At 37.4% G+C, this 21,429-nt stretch overlaps 1 protein-coding gene across 1 annotated transcript; it reads right to left on the bottom strand.

Moving 5' to 3' along the window:
* Positions 1-4,464: 4,464 nt before the first annotated feature.
* LOC112555591 (RNA-binding motif protein, X chromosome-like) lies at positions 4,465-21,429 on the bottom strand. Its single transcript, XM_025224021.1, is given in 11 exon segments — positions 4,465-5,264; positions 7,885-7,938; positions 8,797-8,886; positions 10,685-10,902; positions 13,027-13,140; positions 13,863-13,983; positions 14,230-14,369; positions 15,591-15,877; positions 17,372-17,478; positions 18,001-18,143; positions 21,358-21,429. Coding segments are annotated over 8 exon segments (1,155 nt in total). The 5' UTR covers positions 18,122-18,143; positions 21,358-21,429; the 3' UTR covers positions 4,465-5,264; positions 7,885-7,938; positions 8,797-8,839.

Below are 21,429 nucleotides of genomic sequence, written 5' to 3' on the forward strand. Positions count from 1 at the left end.
TTGATTAACAGATATTCTTGTACACCTGAATGTACTCAAGCCTTCTTTCTGATTGGAGACCTGGATAAACACTATCAAAATCAACTCTCATTTTTTGTAGTTTAGACTTTGTCTTTATTGTAAGATTTTTGTATTTTATTTCTTTTAAGTGTAGCCATTTTAAAATGTCTCTGCCACTTCACGAAGCTGAAAAGTGCAGCTTATTCAGTGTAGTGACAACTTGGTTGGACTGATCTGCTTATGCTGTCTATCACCAACCTTGACTACCAAGCTGTTCATGCCTTCTCTTGCTCTGTGCTGGCACAAGTCAACCTTGGCATGTTATTAATGCAAGAACAAAAACAGTGGTAAACTGACAATGTTCTCTCATTAGGATTTATTTTTGTTTTTGCTGAGTGAGGAAATGCCCTGTAGTGCAGTTATGCAGTTAATGTTGAGGATTATGTTTTAAGAAAGGTTTTCAGCATTCTAGTTCTGTTCATTAAGTGGGAATGTATAATTATAAACTTAGGTATACTGTTTATTTATTGTTGTCAGACCAAATCCTCTTGTTTTCTCTGCCTTTAATATGAAGCACCAGAAGTTTTGCACATGCCTACTTTGTACACCAGGCTATTGCATCTTGCTGCAATGAGTGTCCCTCCTGTTCAACAATGACAGCTGCTTTCATTACAATCAGTTTGCGATGCATTAGCCAGTTCTGACCTGTCATTTGAATTCAGTTTGTGTGAAACCAATGCTCCATGGTAAATATCATCTTAGCCTAAAGCTAAGGGGCAGCCTGACAGTCAGAATACAGTATATTATTAACACCAACTGTGATCTTAGTAGGAGAAACAAAGAATCCTTCATTATCATTTCATCTCCAAGCCTGCATTCTCTTTTGTAAGCCTGCTGTGAGGTCCTAGTCTTGCATGTTTATAGGAAGACGGAGAAATCCAAAATGCATATTCATGGAGTAAACCCTGTTATCATTCTAGTTTTCAGTCTGGTGAGTGCTACTGTTGTTAATGTGAAACAACTGACTCAAGGAAACTAAAACTCACCTTTGATTTTGTGCTGATGTCATCAGCTGTCTTTTTTTTTTTTGCATTGATCACAATGCCACATTTCTTGGGCAAGCATTTAACAAGATCATTCTGGTTTGCAGTCTAATCTGTGTCACAATCGCAAGCATGTGACTGTTCTCTCGTCGTCTTCTCTCAGGAAGATGTTAAACATCGGGGAAATAAACATCCTTCTTAATATGTGACCCCTGTTGTGAATCATCACCAATGCTGCCATTGAAAAGACTTACAGCAATGGTCATGTTTTACCTTGTGGTGTTCTAGAACTATGATTAGGCAAGCATGAACATTTCTCGTTGCCCATTGCATCAAGTATCACACTCAGATGACTGTTTATATAAAGTCATTGTTGATTGTACTTATGAGCTATTATTCTGAGGTGCTAAATCAGTTCTGTAGTGCTGCAGACTGCTTTCGAGACCCCCTTTGTCTGCAAGTCTTTTGTACTTGTACTGTTTAGCGTAATTTTTGACTAAAGTGTGCAACTGTTTTGGCACACATGCAGTTGTTTTTTTTTTAAGGAAGGAAAGGGAGGTGGGTGCAGGGAGAATTTTAAGGACAATCTTATAGCCACTCCCCTGTTTGCCTGTCCACCAGCCTAGACAAGCTCTGTTGGAATGTTGCTTTCCGCTTGCATTTCCTTTAGTGACTTTTTTGTTGCCTGTACTTCTCAGAGGTATTCTGGAGGGAGACTGCAGTAGCTCTGAGTCTGCCAAGGCTTTCAGATTCTATAGGTCACAGCAGCATCCTGTTCTTTGAGATGCCCTTTTCTCCCATCAAACAGTTGCATTTTAGGACAATCATTCCTGATTTGTCCTCAGTGGTGTGGTCTTGCCCTTGTGAGGATTTTCAACTGATCGCTGTGTTCTCTTTAGACTATAAAAGTCAGGATACTGCTGTCTGATATTCTTTCCATCCGTTTTAAATTTGTCCTTTGTTTTGCAAATCAACACCACTCTTCACTTGGCAGATTTATTGTCATCTGTGTGATTCGGACAATATTTGCTAAGGATCTTACTTTGTTTCAATAACAGCTGACTTGAAAGATAGTAAACAGAACGCGTGTGGTCACACACAACTTTGTTCAAACAGGAATTTATCACAGGCATATTCTTATTCATGCATGTCGGTTCACAAAACTCATGCTGATTCAGGTAGGCCACACTTCTGGCATCTAGAAGTTTTTACTGGGATGCCTCACCCATCTCAACTCACCCTGCCCCCAAAAGGTCTTTCATCCCATGATGTCAAAGTGTACTTTACAAGCTTTTTTCAACGTCAGCTCTTCTAATTCCCCACCATTACTTTTAGGTTGAAATGGACATGTAACAGTGGAACCTCGGCTAACGACCACAATCCGTTCTGGAAAGTTGGTCAGTACCCGAAACTATTTTCCCATACGAAATAAAGGAAATAGATTTAATTGGTTTCCAGCCCCTGTTGACTCTCTAATACATAAAAGTTACAGGCTATATATCAGCACTTGTCCTTGGGGTTTTCTTCTGCAAATCTTTGTAGATTTGCAGCGCCTTCTCACTGACGCTAACATTTTCTGTTTCTCGTTTATATACACAAGAAACAACTTTTCTACTTCTTGCATTATTTGAGGCCTTTGCTTTGTTAAAGTATTCACTCCTTTTGAAACATGTCTTCAAGTCGAGATTGTTGACTTCGACATGCCTCCTTCTTACTTTGAAATCATTTCCTTTTCAATTCAATTGTTGGCTGCTTCCTTTTCATTACCTTGCTATTATTGCTCTTGATCTTTTTCGGAGCCATGATTAAGGGTTATATTATTAAAATAAAGCACAAAAATCACTAAATAAGAAGGATGTGCACAAATAAAGATAACAAACAACTGAATATAACTGCGTCTTGAGCGCAAGTGATGCTTGGTCTGAGATGCTGGTCGGTCTCGTGTGGGTGACCTGGCTGTTCGGTATCTGGTGAAAATTTTAACAAAATTTTTGGGTGTTATCCAAAATGTTCGCTATCCAAGGCATTCCCTAGCCGGGGGTTCCAGTGTACCTGCTATTGTGCCTTATCACTACCTGGATTCAACATTTTTAACTGCTGATGCTGCACTGATGAAGCTGTTTAGCTTGTAAAAGCTATCGATCTTATACATCAAGCATACTACCTGCGACCAAAGCATTCATTTAACAGAGGGCAACCCCGACAAGTTATCTAGTTATCAGCCCTTCTGGCTTGTCTTTTATAACATTAGTTACTGGCTTAATTCTCAAGCAAATGCTGCTCTTGGCAATACCATATGTAGTAGTAATGGTTCCTTGCTGGGTTGTAGTCAAATCTGTTTTCTATTTAACTTTTTCGGTGTCGGACATCTTCAGCGACAATCCTTTTGCAATCGTTCAAGATACTAAGAGAAATATGCAAAAGCTTGTATTTATAATTTTGTGGGGGAATGCTTACCACTTCTATGAACTTTCTGGTGTGGGCTGATAAAGTCACCTCTGCTGCCAGTCCCACAAGCTGTCACTGTGAGCAATAGTTACAGGCAGTATATAAACTCACTTGTACAACAGTACATAAAATGTGGTGTCAGCTGAAACCATTTTTGTAAGTGAGGCAAAGGTGGGAAGGGGATCGATGGTGTGAGCTTTTTTGTCTTCTTTTGCATAAGCTTTTATGCTAAGAATCCACGTAGTTGCATCTGAAAGTTTTCCTGCGAAGACATATGGTAAATGACATACAGATTCCAGCTGAGTGACATTTACTAGTCAAGCTGCAAAGAGGACACCCTGAAGTTTGGCGCATTTGACAGACTTCAAACATGGCAGAACCAGCCCTCTTTATGCAGGTTTGAATGACATGAAAGAGGAGCCAGCTACACAAATGCTCTGAATTCTATATCTGAGAAACTTTTTCTGAAGACTGAGATTAAAAAACATCTGTTTGAACTTGATAATCCAAGGTCCAGGGAAGTAACTTTCTCCGAAGATTTCTTAACTAGCCAAAGCAATCAAAGACAGATGACGAACGAACTTTTTAAAATGTCCTCCGCAACATGTGCACAGACATACATAAAAGACACATAAATGTTGGCATATCTCTCTGACACTAGACCTAACAGTTTTTTGCAACTTTCCATGAATGTTGGTGGAGAGGTAGTAGTACTATGCTGGGTGAATGCCGCTCTCGTAGGATATTTTTTTCCAAATGCCATCTTCATAAGAGGAAAATGAAACATGGCTATAATAACTCTCAATTCTTGTTAAAGTCCTCGTTCCAAAATGAAGTCATCAAAGTACTCTTGTCATAAGGACCAAAGTCCAGTAGGAGTTTCTGACCTTCATAGCAATGGGAAGGCCCATATTGTCAACTCTTGACCACTCTGGTCTTTGCCACAATTCTTTCTTCAGAAACAGGCAAAAAGTAAAATCTTCTCAGCATCTTTAATACAGACATACAATAGATACACTACAAAAAGCAACTGTAAACATAGAAATTAGCATGATTAGAAAAAAAAACTGGCTGATAAAATTTTCTAGATGAGAGTAATTAACAATGTAAAACCTCACAATGCATGTCATGACATTTAAGAGTTTAAAAATGATTTGATAATGGAAAAGGGTATCCACTGGAAATATGCCTGCTCTGTACGCAATTTTCGAGTCTCCTTCTGTGAAGAGTACTTGGTAAAACATTCAACATATGCTCCAGGAAGCTCTAGTCTTCTCATGTTCTCTTTCCTGCTGCCTTTGTCAAGATGCTTTCTACACTTGCCACACCAGAGTCCTTGTGCTGGCATGGATTTGTTTCCACCTGATAAAGTACGCACAGTCTAACACAGAAAATAGTAACTGACTTCAAGCTTCAATACAGTTGACGAACAGTGAACACTGTACATTCGTACTTCCCCCAGAATGGTGAAGGGAAAGAGCTTAAGGTTACTTGTGTTCAAACACTGAGGACTTGACCTGCTCATGATGTTTACTTCACACCATTGATTAGAAACCTAGCGCCTGAAGGAGGGAGGAGGTCCACCCCTACTTGGGGGTGCATCTGAGCGGGGTCGTTTAGGAGGGGGTGGTCCTCTGGATGGAGGGGGGCCACCTGGTCTCCTTGCTCCAGGGTTAAAACCATCTCTGTCCCCACCTGTGCTGCTGCGTCTGTCACTGCCTCCTGGAGGATATGGTCCACGCGAAGATGAGAATGGAGGAGGTCCTCTTGAACCTGAGAAGTGTTTGTTGTGACATAAAAAGTCTCATTAAGACAAGAAAAGTTATTGTCTAAAATTTAGGTATCACTAGCTGGCCAATGCTGGTACAGGAAGTCCTGAGAGCACAGACCATTTGGCATGGTTGGCCATGATCTGTGCACAGGCATGTACACTACAGGTCAAAATCCTTTTGCCACCTTTAGCCTGCAGTTCTAGAGTCCTTAGAGGACTCCACTGTCCCATTGTTGATTTTAAAAATAAAACTACCCTAATAAAGCAAACAGCACTTTTTTCATTAAAAGGTAAAGTGTATATTTGCCCTAATACTGGAAGCACTTCCTCGTACTCATAGCCTCTTTTTTTTTTAAAAAGAGACTCCTTCTGGACTTAAAAAGCACATAATCATAACCACCCTCATCTCAAATAATGTACAAACTACCAAGTGTACAAAAGATTCTGAATCTCTGTTCCATATTTTCATGTATGTCAAACTTTGCAGCCAGCAACATGTAGCCAAATCATGATAGGTCTTATATATATATCATCTGCGATTTGTGCTTACATGTGGCCAGCATGTTTCTTGGTGTTATACCAGTAACTCTTGGTGAAATCTAATAAAATCATTTTTTGCCTAATTTGTTTAATAACCTTAATCTCCAAGGAGCAATGTTCATGATATGAAAGGCATTAAAGGATAGGCTATACAACTTCATGGTTGATTTTTACAGTAGATATTACAGGTATAATATGCCATTATCTTCCGAACACAACCTGTAAGGCTGTCTTGTGTCATATTCACTTTTTCAATATCAATTTCTTCCAATCTGCTTTATCTGCCAAAACGATTACTCCTCAAACTAAATGAGGTACTAGTTATTGTTTATATTAATTACAAAATAGAGCAGTATGAAGTCCATCAGACGCCAGCTTTGCAGTTCCTGTTTAGCAGCAATGAGACTTCAGTAGTACTTAGCCTATGATGTTTTCGTATTTTTGTCAAAGGATATCCACAATTGCATAAGGAAAAGCTGAAAATCTGTTAACAAACTGAAGCTGGTTCTGATGTAATCACTCATAATGAACAGTTACATTCTTTCTTGCTTCTTGATTCCATTTAAATAAGCAGGGTACAGTGGGAGAACTTATCAATCTGATCTTCTATCCCTGCCTTTTAGTGCAATATTTTTTCTGCACCCAAGGATGCCAACTGCTGTAATAATGATGTCCACTCTTTGTTACTGTCCAGTTGAAGTGCAGCTTAAGAAATTGTGTCTCAGATGGCACATGTTTAAAATCTTGACTTTTTTTCTTGTTGCGAAGGTGTTTTAATAATCACTTTTTGACTTGGAAATCCAAACATGCCTGTGTCACATGGTAGCAGAATTTCTTGCTTGAGATCTTCAAAATGTACACTACTACTCTGGAAAAAAAAATCTGCCTAAAAATGCAAATGACTAAAACTTGATCCTCCTATCGATGTAAGAACCATAGTAAATCGCCTGTTCGTCCATAGATGCTGTTCCAGCAGAATATATCTGAAGTTAAATAAATTTAGGATTAGGAAGTTTATCTAATAAACGTTTCCCTTGCAACTGAAGCAGGTACAACCTCAACTCAACAGATAAAATAATCAGGTTGTCAGATATATGACAGTATCTCACTTTGCAGCCTCCAATCTTCTGTTGCTTTAATGCTTTGTTTGCTTATTCTGTATTTGGTACAGAAATGGCCTGGACGATACTTATATAGATTCAAGTGTTTAAGAAAGTGTCACTTGTCCAAACATGAAATGTAAGGTAGATTTCATTTTGCTCCATTAATGCTTTATCTTGAAGGGTTTCTTTTTTTGTGTGATGTAAGAAACCGCCTCTAAAGTTAACATTGACAACCATTTGAGCGTCCAGCTTCTTCTTGTTCAATCTCTGCCTCAGAATGTCTGTATATATATATATCTCAGACATACGTCGCCATTGTCAGCAGCGACTGAAGATGTACTTGTTTCATTGTGCCATTAACCAACAGTTTGTTTAGATAATGCAGAATCTTGCGCTGCTTTTCTGATCATGGTGGTTTGTTCTTTTTGGTTCATCTGGTAGACCGCTGTGAGCCATTAAGGAACGGCACTTGATAAATAATTTTTATTAATAGATAAATCAGTTAATTTCACTGGGGAAACCACAGGTAAAAAAAAAGTCATACTGTTTGAATAATAATTATTCCTCAATGCAGTGCAGACTGCCATTAGCTAAAGCCATTCATCACCTGTGAGATAGCAGATTGCACAGATGGTATACTTTTTGTCATAAAAATGACTGGTTGGTCTGTTCAGGAAAAAGTGCCAAGTAAGAAAAAAAGGGCATGTGTTAGTCCAGGCCTGCAAACAACTGCACAGAGACAAATTACACAGCTGGAAGTAAATGTAAACTCATGATCAACATTCTTTGTTGCCATGACAAGGGTCATTAGGCTGCTCAAAATAGCAACAACCAATTCCCAATTTTAAACCATATGTCTAGGCTTTGTGGAAAGTAAGCACATGGTGTGCAATACTGAGAATGAAATCCACCAAGCACTATGTCTGCTTACATGCACACAGTTTTTTACTTGTTTTATCTAGTCCTTGGTTATACATACCGCTGCCTGGTCCACCACTGCTCCCGCTATAGCCCCTGCTGGGTGGGCCTGAATCTGTAAGTCATAAAATAGTTTGTCTAGATTCTTATACATATGACCGATATATAGCAAGTAATTAGTAGGTCAATTATTTTTAAAGTCAGAGTGCAGCTCCAAAATAAAAAGTGAAAGCTGCAATAAGAAATCTTTGGTCCATCCTTCTCATTTTCCCATTCACTTGCCTTATTTTAAGGTGCATTTGTCATATTCTTTTGGTTATAGCTTTCTATTTTTACTCAAAAATCAAGCAAAATTTCAGCATTCGATACTGAGAATGGAAGTGTCTGCTGCTAGCAATGCCAGCCAACCAAATCATGCAGTTTTAAACTTTTCATAGGATACTCCCAAAATCAGCCAATAGCTGTAAAAGGTTCAAAGAAAGGTGCTTCAGAAAACTTTAAAATAGCTTTTAGGAAGTTTCTATCTTGGACAATTCATTGATAGTGAGGATTAGGGGAGAGAATGCTGACGTCGACAATATGCAACACCAGTTTAGAACATTTGATTAGGCACGCAGCCAAGGCTGAAATACAAGTAATTTTTAATAGGAGAAAAATTTGGTGAGGGTAAATATGAACATGAACATCAAAACGCACGTTTTTCAACAAAAATGTATCGGAACAATATATCCATGTCAAAGCAAGGCAATCTGCTGCTATCTAAAACTCAACCATTGCACCCCAAAAGTGTTATTTTCTGGAGCCACCCATAACCTTAAATTTCATTAAATACTGCCATGGGGAATGAGAGTTCCATCAAGGTTAAGGTTTATAAAATATTATCTCTAAGAAGAAAACATACTGTTTTCTTGAGCTTCAGAACTTTTACACACATCAAAAATACGAGATGCCATATGCAACATGAATTCCTTACCCACGATGCATGTCGTAATCACTGCGTGGAGGTCCTCGACTGTCTAAGTCTCTGGAGAAACGCATGCTACTCGATCCCCCCTCGAAGTCCCTGTGAGCAGAAACCACTACAATTAAGGTGGGCCATACACTCAAATAAATAAAATATTTGTTTTGAATATACTTCAAAGTTTTCTACCACAGAGTGTTAAAATACAATATTTGTAACACATGGAAAATGTTTTTGGATACCTACAATAAATTTTTTTCAATCAATGTTTTTCACTAAAAACGTACAAGCATTTCAAAAATGCATACACACAATACTATATGTCACATACCAAAACTTTTGGTGTTTTTATAAACTAGAGACAATTATCTAAAGGATTTCTTTTCTACTTTTTTTATCTTAAGAGATCTAGGAGATATAATCAGTCAAACATGGTACCTACCCATAAACTCAGCAAATGGATTTTTTCTCTTACAATGTCAATTTCAGCCAAATTAATGTTCTTACCAGGACATCCAAACTTCATCCTTTAGTTTATGCAATTCTAAATAAAACTGAAAAATTTGAATTATGTAGCGCAAGCCTATCTTGAGATATGGTGTTTTGTATTTAAGCCCTTGCATCGAAAATGGAAATCAGAAAAACTCTAGTTTCAAGACTGAAAATGAGTATAACTTGTATCAGATTATTTTTGAAAAATATATTTGAGTTTATATGCTTCCCTTCACTCTAGTGTGCTGGCGTGTCATCATACCTGTAATTGCCCTTGCAGATTAATAAAGTTGTATTTAATTGTACACTTGGCATCCTACTAAGTAAATTAAGTTTATCCCAGTATCCCAAGGACTATAAATTTATCTTTAACAGCTTTCTTGCTCGGAAACCATTAGCATTTTTTTTTGTGTTCCTTCTATTGCTTCTTGCTGTCTGATTTCAGGTATAGCCTTATAATCTGCTTGTCTACATTAGATTAAGCACAATTTTACTTTAGAGTCAACACACATTTGCTTATTTATTGTAATGGTTTGTCGTTCATCATCATAATATTAACATGAGGTTAACATTTTTCTTTACCCATAACCAAATTTATTTAAACTTCCACTATCTATCATTGTCAGGGTCAAGAACCAATCGGATCATGTTGTTTCAAATTTTGTACCAGAAACTATAAAGTCAGTCAATAGCAGTGAACAGTACGAAAAAGAGTTACCTGATTAACTTAAAAATTGCTTAGAAACTATTTTTACCATAGGCCTTTCACTTGTATAGTGAGTTAGGGGAGAGAATGCTGGTATACATGTTGGATTTCGAACAATCGAGCTATGCGTAACCAAGGCTCAAACAGAGCCATTTTCAGTATCAGCGCGAGGTTTGAAGACAAAATCGGTGAGGGTAGGTGTGAAAAATTATTTTAAACAAAAACACATTGGAATCTGTTTTATTATATGTCAAAGTAGACAAATCTGGTGTTAACTCAAAATCGACCATCGCACGCGAAAATCAATATCTTCCCAAGAGGGGCCAACCTGAAAATGCACTGTGCGTCTTCATACTTTCCTCAGCAAGGTGTAGGGGGAGAAACTGTATCTTTGAGTCAAACTTAATTATTCAGACTAAACCAGATCTTGTATGCAAATTGATAAAATATAGATATGTAATGTAGCAATGCAATCAAAAGCAGGTTCAATGACTACTTCCATACAACTACAAGCTTGAGAATCCTTGTAAGATCAAGCTATATTCCAGTTTTATAAAGCATTGTTATCTTGAAAAAAAAAAAAAAGGATCGTAAAAATATATAGCAAAATAAATTCAAAAGACATACGCAAGTTTTTAAGTTTCTATGATGAGGCTCTATTATCGACCCATGCATTCAAAACTCATTAACTTCTTGACGAACCTGTCAAAACGATCTGCACCCCGGCTACTGGCAGAATCTCTGTAATCACGAGAAGACATAGAAGAGTAACTATCGCCTGCTCCTCGAGATTGATAGGAATCACGGGGAGCATCTCTAGGATCACTACGTGGTGCTAGGTAATCACTTCTGCTGCCTCCTCGACCATAGCTGTCCCCCTATCATCACGGGATGCTGGGTAGCTGTCTCTGTGTGAGTATCTTGAAGAAAAAGAAAATTTAAATAAAGCAGACGTCAAAGTTTGATCTTTAAATTCTAGTGCTTATATTTCTTGATTTAATAACATCTCATCTATCAATGTAACCTTTCCCTCACTGTATACACACACACACACGTAAAAACAGCTAACAATCCTCTACAGAAGAATACAAAAGCCGCAAGATGTATCTAAGCCCTGGTGACAATTCCTGGTCTATGTTTTTAAACCCCTCAAATCTATAGCCAATGCATAAGAAACTGCTGCTAACAGCACACAACTCACACATTATAAAAAAAAAAAAAAACCCGACCAGTTCATCATTACTAATCACAACCTTATTTAACTCTTCTTTCTTTGTACCATCAGTGCAATTAACAAGCAGATACAATATTCTCACTGCATATAAAGTATCTTTCTTACACCTTGAGTCCAGTTCATAGTCAGGGTGTAATAAAGCTGGGTTTAAAATAATCATTCTTCTTAAGTTAAAAAAAAAAACAAAAACACGGGGTCAACATTAAGACCCTTTCACTTTACACAAAACGCATTTCATTATCAGCTTTCCTTGCTATCACGGCGTTTAGGGTAGTATTGGGTCACTTTTATTTTTGCCTGTCACAACCATCTTACTGACCTTGATCTTTATATAATTCATTAACACTTTTCCTTGTTATGATAAGAAAATTGTTGACATCATAGTAAAACGTCTGAAAAACTATATGATTTTCTGCCACATTTAAGATTCAGATATTTCTAAAAGACGTTTCAAAACAAAAGGATGTGGTGTAAAGGTGACACGGAAGAGATGCATGATAAGTACATAAAGAGGGAGAATACATTAAAATAATAATAAAAAAATGTATGAAACTCTTGCAACAGACTTCATTTGTCAGGTAGAATGTTCTTTCATTTTATAAACATAAGCTACAATGATACTTCCTCAGACTAATCTGTGGAAAATGGCAGTCTATGCTGGTACAAATTCATTATATTTCATTTCAAGAAAAAAAACAAAAAAACCGCAGCCATTAGAACATTAAAAATATGTTATTAGATTATGAGAGCATTTTATCAAGTAAAATTCGGACATTGAATGGTTTCGAGTCCTCTATCATCACAGCAAGAAGAGTTAGTGACACAAAAAGCAGTATACAAATTTATCTGTAATTATAACAATGGTGCTTAAATCTTAGGTATATCTAATAAAGTTCAAAATCTAAAACACTGACTTCCTTCATCCTTAAATATTATCTACCATGAATATTCTCACAACAATATAAAGCCCAACAAAACACTCTTTCATCCACCCCAAAGGACATAAAAAATTTAAAAAATAGAAAAAAGCACGACAAAGCAAATTTGTGATACTGCTTCAATTTCTGGACATACAGAGTAGAAGAGTTTGTTCTTGATTAGTTAGTGCTGCACGCTACTGGGGAGATGGAAACATTAACTCTCTAGATATGTGATAATGACCTTGATACTACCCTAAAGCACACTTTTTGGATACTTTTCTTTAAATGGCTACAAAAAGTAAAACAACAGAAATGGAATTTACGAGATGAGAGAAATCGTCATATTTGTACGAATCACTGTGAAAATCACTTGGAAATATCTATAAATAATGAAACATCCAAATGCTCTTCGATCATTAGTTCCATATACCTGTGCATCTTGTTTTTTTTCTCATCATCATCTACCACTTTCCACTGCTTAAGGCAGGTTATCTGATTTAAAGCCAATGACATGTAAAATTACATCCCTTCAGAAATTGCTTGATGTTGACAAGTTGCTTAAAACGTTTTAGGCATGATACCCAGAGAGTTCATGTTTTAACTTCTTTCACAAGGTTATGAAAATGTAAAATGTAAAAACTGAAGCAAAAAAAAAAACAAAAACAAAAACAAAACAACAACAACAAAAGAAAAAAAAAACCAAAACGCTAAATCTAAACAAACTGAAGCAGCACATTACATGCATATATTCTACCTGAAAACATAAGCCACACTTAATATGAACGGTGTTCACAACTGCTAGAATACGCTATAAGTTCCAGTCTTGTCCTGTTCTACACCCAAATCCCAAGCAAAATGGGGAAGAAAATAAAGAATGGAATCATAGATACCTGTCATTGACTCTATCTGGACTGTAATCTCGCTGGCTTTGATAATCACGGCTGGGTGGGTAATCACGAGAACTGGGAGGGTAATCCCGGGAGCTCCTAGTCGAAGCTATTCGACTGCAACATAAAGTGGAAGGGGACGTTACACAGCTTACCTAATTCCCACCACCCTCATATTCCTTCTTGCTCCTAGTGTACAAAAGGTTTAAAGGGATTTCCTCTAAACTGATAACTCATTTTACTGCGTTAAGATAAACAAATTAACAAACAGCATGAACACTTTTACCCTTCTTTTACGCATCTGCAAAACTAGGAAAAGATCAATTAATCAGGAAGATTTGCAACCAGCTAGGTACTCTTCTATTTTTTTCGGTGGGGAAGAGGGAATGTGAGCCTGTAAAATGAGAAACAGCGGGTTTTTAAGTCCTTGGCACTACATGTCTTCTGTCTTTGTATTTAAAAAAAAAACAAAAACGCATGGATAACTTACCAACATGCTTCCATCTCCCTCAAAAGATAGTGCAAATATGAAACTAACAAATTATTGGGCATGCACATTCAGGGATGTATACTGGCAATTAATGCACAAGCACATGCAATTTAAGGTATTAATGACCACAAACAAAGCTTATTCACAAATACAAACAAAAGCAACAGGACCTCGGGTTTCTCAAGTGTGAAAAGAAGACTGGATGCGTTGAATATATTCTCTACCTTCTAAGAAGAAAACAAAGTCTGAGGCGCTGCATTTGTCAAAGGCACATACACACACCAAAACAATTTAAAAAAAAAACCTAGATGAACCAGGCTATGACTAGTCAGCAAAAGCTTCAACATACCTGTCCATCAAACTACCACCACGCCCACTTTCTCTAGGTGGAGAAGGTGGATAAGGATCCCTGGATCGTGGTGGACCACGCTCAGAAAACCCAGCACTTTCATATCTGTCTTCTCTTCTTCCTGGAAAAATAAAGAGCAAATAACTCCCGTTTTATACAAGACACCTCTGATTAGGATTAACGCCAACATTTAGCATGTTCAAATGTTTTACTTGCTTTGAGATGAACTAAATACATTTCGTAAGCTGCACCATATAACTAAAGTTAACTCATGATCTTTATAATCCCACATGTTCATACTTTCAATCCCTAGCATAAGAACATTTTTTTTACCCAAGTTTGTCAGAAGTTTTAAAATGAAACTCACCATCAAAACCACCTGACATGGGTCTCCCTCTACTGGATTCAAACCCATTGCGACCACGCCCAGGTGGGCCCCTTGAAATAAGAGGTGCTTTTCTTGGTGGAGAATCATCTCTTCTCATAGGTGGGGGAGAAGACCGACTCCTGGTATGGAAGCAAATATGCATACTTTTGAGATGTATCATTAAAATAGCAAGGATCAGAAATAGCTCAGTGTTTACAGATTGTTTAAAAGAGCATCAGCTTCAGATAAAAATGCTGACCTTTTTTCAGAATGTGGCAAATGCCATTTTTTAAAATCAAAATTCAAATTTCAAAAGAGTAAAATTCTACATGCAAATTATTTCTGGCCTTGTAAGGTAAGAGTCTGGGGAATTTGTTGTTTTAAAGTGATGTCTATTTTTGAAGGAAGGTTGAGCGGCCATCTTGCTACCTCAAGAAATGTCCTTTGTAATAGGACCATCTTCTGTGAGAGGAATATTTTCGCTCCCACCTATCTTTGAGTGTGTTAGAGATAGAGAGCATTTGAAACAAACAAAATGAAACCACTCCTTTTTTTCTGTATAATTGTCTCTTTCTGTGTACCTGCTTTGTTTGCCATTTTCCCACCCCACTACACTTCTTTCACCAATATCTCCCTTCACTTGTCAATCCCCTTCCCCCACCAATATATATACACGTTTTTCTTACAAAGTCCCATTTCTCAGGACAGAATGGAAGGGAGGGGGATTATGTTTTACACTGAGCCAGCATTCTGGAAGGGCAAAGGTTAGGGTCTGTCACCAATACAGTTATGGTCCTGGGTTTAGCTCGTGTCTCAGTCATGACGTTCTTCCTCTGCTTGTGGCATTTGTTTACAGGGCTGGCTGTAATATAGCCTTATATACTGGCTCAGAAAATGAGGAAAAAAAAAATCATCCATATGGATAGCTGAGGGTGGGGGTGGGGAGTGACAAATAAAGGGGACCTAGTCGATAAAAAGGCTTTATTTTGCACACCTAAAAGTCTATAAACCTATAAGGGACTGTCTATAACCTGGAATTGCAGTAAAAACTTGTAATCCATTTATGATTCCAATATAACAGAATCAAATGATAACAGTTGCTGGCCCAAAGCTTTCTATGGAAAAAAAAAATGCTAGTGTAGCAAGATAGTGGACAAAGCCTCATTGTGAATGTTATCACCTAGTTGCAAACAAGTGATTGTCTGCTCTTTCTAATTGCTCTATCACAATTCTTGAATTTAAGTAAATGTTAAATAAATGTGAAGTATATCAAAACAGTAATTACAATATTCTCTTTCTCTCTCCACCCTCATATCAGCTTATTGTAAAGCGAACGCTAGAACATACTCGAATCTGGACATCATTCCTCCACGGCCGCCACCACCTCTGCTGAAACTCCCACCACGTCCTCCATATCCCGATCCACCACGAGGAGGACCATCACGTGGAGGCCCATCTCTGGAGGAAATCCACCTCGACCTCTGGGAGGACCACCTCGGCCTCTTGGAGGTCCACCTCTGGAAGAACGACCCCTACTAAAGCCCTCCCTGCTATATCCACCATCACGGTTGAATCTGCTGGATGAGTCGTGTGACATTGTGCCTCCTCTTACTGCATCTTCAACATGCAGTTTTTTCCCCTTCAGCTCCTGCAAACAGCACAGTTCGAGAAATATTACTAAGCCTTAGCAATGAGCAAGCATTCCTTAGGTGAGGGACAAGTGGTCTGTTCACTTCATGTGCTCACAAGTTGCACGACTGCTAAGGTCTTATGCAATACCGCAAGTAGTGTTAAGTAAAGGCTGCATTTAGAGGCCAAATGAGTTCACTTCAAATGTTCCTTCTATTATAGGTTAAAAAATGAGGGGGACAAAATATCAGCATTTGGTAATTTGTAAAACGAATGTCTCATGTAAGTGTATCATATCATGTAAAGACTGAAAATACTAATCAATAACCAATAATTTTTCTGTCTACTGCTTCAAGGGCACCAAAATGGAGTTAGTTTCAGATAAAGACTCCTTCCCTACTTTATGACTACTCCATAAAAACAAAATGAAATTGTTGATGTAAATAAAAAGGCCAAAAAATGATATAAAATCAAAGACTTCAAGGCAAAGAAAGCTTGTACACTTTTTAAAAGTATGAAACTGGTGACAACCATCATAGCAATAACGAAACTTACTGTCACTACAAAAAAATGGTTACCATATAAGGGATAAAGCTGGAACATACTATTATAAATCATAGTTATACAGCCTTCAGGTTCTGCTCATGACACAAAATAGTTTGGTCAACTGCTAAAGCAAGCTTTTCCAAGAAATGCTCTGAAGTTGGTTCCAAGCCAAAAGACTAACAGCCTCTGGCAATATAGGAGGTCCAAAATAAATCAGTCACTTGATGCATCATGTGTTCTCAACCATTTAATTCTCAGCCAATGAGTTGCGCTGCATTCATCAAGATTTGGGGATGTGGAGGAATGGATATTAAATGCCACTGCCTTGTAATTTACTTGACACAGCTCTGCCTTTACCTTATGCTTTCCTATGTACTTTTATGTAGATTCCAGGGTTAAAAAGAAAAAGATACTGGCTGGCTCCATCTGCTATGTATAACTTTGAAGCAGTAAAATGGCTTGAAAAGCTGTTGCTATAATAAATCATTTCCTATCAACATACGTTTTGCAAAAGCTTCTCATTATTTGTGGAGTCTGATTCTGCCAAACAGGAAATCTCACTTTAGAATTATTTTATTTTCTGTGTGCAAAGAGATTTTAGAATCTCGTGACAACTTAAAAATGAATCCTGTGACAAAAAAATTTCCACAGTTTTTCTTTAAAGTGCTGTGAGCCATTATGAAGCGACACTCTATAAGTAATCATTATTATTTTGTGTATTTCTCCTTTATGGCTGTTTACTGAAAGCAATTTTGCATAAAATGATCAGCCTCTTCAAAAAATATAGTTTAGCCAATCTACACATTGATACTTTCATAAATAAGGGCGCCCACTCACCAGTAACACATTTTATCATGCAAAATACTGCCTAACCCAGTCTGATGCAACACTTGACTGTGCCATCAGATCTATAAACAAGTGTTCCCCCCAATGCCAGTCACGTTATCTCATGGTGATTCATTCTTACCTTTCCATCCATTTTCTGTACGGCATCTTCAGCATCTATTGGATTTTCGTATGTTACAAAACCAAAGCCTCGAGAAATCTTCCTAACTTTGTCTTTGATCACCAGGACTGGGAGATAACAGAAAGAGAAAATGTGTAGAGGCAGAAAAATATACTGATCAAAAAAGTTTTGGAAAAAAATTCATCAAATGCAATAAAAGGTTTGATGGAAGCAGTTCTTCTTCCTTTGACAAGCAGCAATGTTCTGAATGCCGCAGGAAAATTTAAATCATTCTTGAGATTTTAAGCTGTTTCTAGATTTACATTCTGTATTATTATGGCTAAATAACTTAGCAGATATTTTCAAACTTCTTTCCAGATTTAAAAAATATTCCGTCTTTTTCACAATGAGCTGCCCTTTATTAAAGCAACTGATAATTCTGTAATAATCTGTCAAAAATACACCGGCCATTCTATTTGTAGTTAATGCAATTTTGATGCTGATGTGTTCACAGCTTCAGGACTCTCAAACTGCCATCTCATGTCACAACAACCGTTACATGAATGGCTATCATAAATGAATCTTGCATTGCTGTTATTGTCTGAACAATGCAAAAATCTTCACATTCTTTATATAGCAGTAGAGCTTACCCTCGGTGATTCTTCCAAACTGGGAGAACTCTTTTTCCAGAACAGCTTCATCCACCTCTACAGCTAGGCCACCAATGAAGATTTTCCCTGGCCTGTCTTTCTCCAACATCTTGTGTGACATTGTTTCAGAATGTGTTGGACCACTTTTAACATAAGACACAGTGCATCTTTCATAATTAAATAAATCCTGATGATTGCCTTTGGTTCACACAAGCAATAATCATGGGCACTACTAAATTAAAGAATAAAACTAATGAAAGTTCTGAAGCTGAAAACTTCATAGCAAATTTCACCTGATTATTTTTACATCCCTCCATATCATTAATGAGTGAACAGTAAGCAGGTGAAGGCAGTGCACAACAGTCAGTCGTCTCTTGGCTGGTACCTGTCTTTGGGGAAGAGCACATGGATAGACACGGCAGCGGAAAGGATTACACCTAACACCCTTCCCTGTTCTTCTATGTTTTGCAATATCATGATACTCTGTTCTTCTTTGGTTTCTCTTTGTGTTTCCTGTTCGTTTTCATTCATCATAAGTACTGTTCTTTATTCTTTTATAGTTCATATGTTATTCATTAGTTTTCCTGTACCTCGTGTGCTGTTCATGTCTCGTTCTTGTTTTTATGTGCTAAGAGTAGGCTCCTTAGGAATATGAGTATGCACTTCACAAATTTTGCATTTACAGTTAACCCTCACCTTTCACAGCTTCACTATTTTGAAGGTTTTTATAAGAAATTAATGGGAAAAATGATTTGTAGATCTACGCTTCTTCACAGATTTTCTGTGAAATTCAGTGGAAAAAGAATATTTTATCAATTTTTAGATGAAAAAAGCCTAAAGTGTTTTAAAATATATTACTAATATTAATTCTAACAATAAAGAAATATTATAAATAAATTAATAAGAATTACAGTAAATAGTGCATGTATTTACTCTGAAACGAGAACCAGCATCACTTGCCTGAGACACCACGCGCCTACTCACAAATGTAAACAACACGATTGGTTGGTTGCTAGAGTGACCAACCAAAGAAAGCTGCGTTGTATCCCAGCCTCAGATTGGCTCAGTACAGTGGCACGTTTTGTTCTTTTCGTCTTTTGTTCTATTACAGGTACTGTATTACTCTACAGTACATATTATGTGTTTGTTCTTTTATTTACTGTAAAGGTACAATGCATGCGCAGAACAGTGTTGGAATGGTTATTAAGGAAATGGGAAAGATTTATATAGCATAAAAGTATTGGGGAGGGTTCATAAAGCCTTAAAGGGATACTCAAGGCTTGTGATAAGGCTGTGGCGACGGTCAAACATTTAAGAAAATAAATATACCGTTTCACAGATGGTTCTGGAATGCATCTCCCGCCATAAACGAGGGATTAATGTATTTTTATTGTGCACAGAATAGTGCTGGTTTGGTTGTTTTTTTTCGACTCTGATAAACTGCACACCTTAGACCCTCTTTTGTAAATTACAGCAATTAAACATTGAAGATGTTAAAGATTGGAGGGGCTAGTCCAGTGGTTCTCAACCAGGGTTCAATCGTTCGGCGTGTCGGTCTCAGGGTTCGGCGTGTCGGTCTCAGGGGTTCGGCGTAGCCTCTGCCATGGAGGTCAAGACGCACCCGCAATTCGTGATGACAATAAAGAAGGGTTCGGTGAATGTGCATATGAAACTTGTGGGTTTGGTACCTCAAAAAAGGTTAAGAACCACTGGGCTAGTCATTTCTCTGAAATGCCTACATGAAATCGGCCCAGTCAAAACCATATTTTCAACACTGGAAGATGAATCTACACACCTTAATTTATTCTTGTTGGTGGTTTGTATATTAAGCACATATGCTGATGTTCAGTTCACATCAAACAGGTTTTGATATTTGTGTACTCAGTTTAAAATACACCGACTAGAATAACATACCAAACGTTAATCATTGGATATGGACCTCAGAAAATATACAATCCAGTAATATCAGCACTGTAAGGTGTTAAGTGAGACATTTACAGAGACAGTTGTCCAAAGCCCATTAGTCCTAATTCTGCATGCAGTTTGTACCTTCAGCCCGGCGGTATCTTGCGTCTGTTATGCTGAAAAGTTTACTATAGCCAATATCAAATGGATTAAGTTCAATGTGACTTCCTCTGACCAATATGTTTTTGTAATTTCTGTCAACATCTGAAGTTAACAGATACTTGATTCATAGACAATTCACTTGTCTTTGGACCTGGGCTAATTTGTATTTTGGAGTCGGGATAAATGTGATAAGTGTGACCATTTGACGCAGATCCAACTACCATGATAATGTATCTTTACTCCTAACTGTGCGTGTAAATGTCTGCATGAGTATGTATGCCTGCCCTTGTGAGCAAAAGAAAAATTTCTGTCTTGGGTCTCCTCGACAGACAATAAAGTCTGATTTTATTTGATAACTGATATATTCATGGCGGGGTCAATTCAACTAAGGAGATGAAACAAAATGACTGATGACCATGTGAAGAAGTTATATTGCATGTGCTGAATAAAATCAGCACCACGTTTTTTTTTTTTGTGGTAATGTCTTGCACTTCTCCTTTGTGTTAAGCAACAATTCATTTTTCATCCGTCTCCTAAAATAATAACCCCCCCCCCCCCCCAAATTTCTAAAATTTTGTCAACTTAAAATTGTTCCCTTCGGAAATTTTCTGATATCCCTTGCTTTTACCACTTCTGTTATGAGTGATAGGTGTGTACTATCAAGTATAATTAATAAAATTGTGAAACGGCTAAATTTTATGACCACTGAGATGGTTTTTCATATTTAAATGAGGCTACAAAATAAATTAATAAAATATAATTCTTGGGGTCATGCATAAGACGTGAGATTACTCGTCACGACTTTCAAAAATTTGGTTAGAATATCCATCATGTCAAGCATTTTTAAAAACAAGAAGCGAACATATCAATGACTGACCTTGGAATATTCAACGGCGTCTCGAGTACAAACTAACCAGAAATGGCGAATGCAGACATCTTCACAACTGCCCTTAATAAAACAGGTTTGTTTTCAACTAAAAAAATCTACTCTGAAATAATCTACTTGGTCACGCGGTTTTTCTACACAAAAGTATTTAAGCCAGTTCTATGAGATTACTTCTTATCGCACATTATTCTCATCATCATGACCATGCTACGCACAAATCAAAATGGCGCAGCCACGCATACGCATACGATGGTCGGTAGCTTTGGTGTATAATCTAGTATTTAAAAAACGAATCTTACTTATTCCAATAAATAAGTTACAAATACCATGATCGGATAAAACAACAGCTAATTTGAACAAATATACACATCGAATAAATATATTTCATACAATTTTAAACTCACCGGTTAGGGACAGGAACAAGCGTCTCTTTGAAGCGACACCTATGGAGATTCAAGGGAGACAACACTCGCCTG

Source organism: Pomacea canaliculata, linkage group LG14, assembly GCF_003073045.1.
Source record: "Pomacea canaliculata isolate SZHN2017 linkage group LG14, ASM307304v1, whole genome shotgun sequence".
NCBI lineage: Eukaryota > Metazoa > Mollusca > Gastropoda > Architaenioglossa > Ampullariidae > Pomacea > Pomacea canaliculata.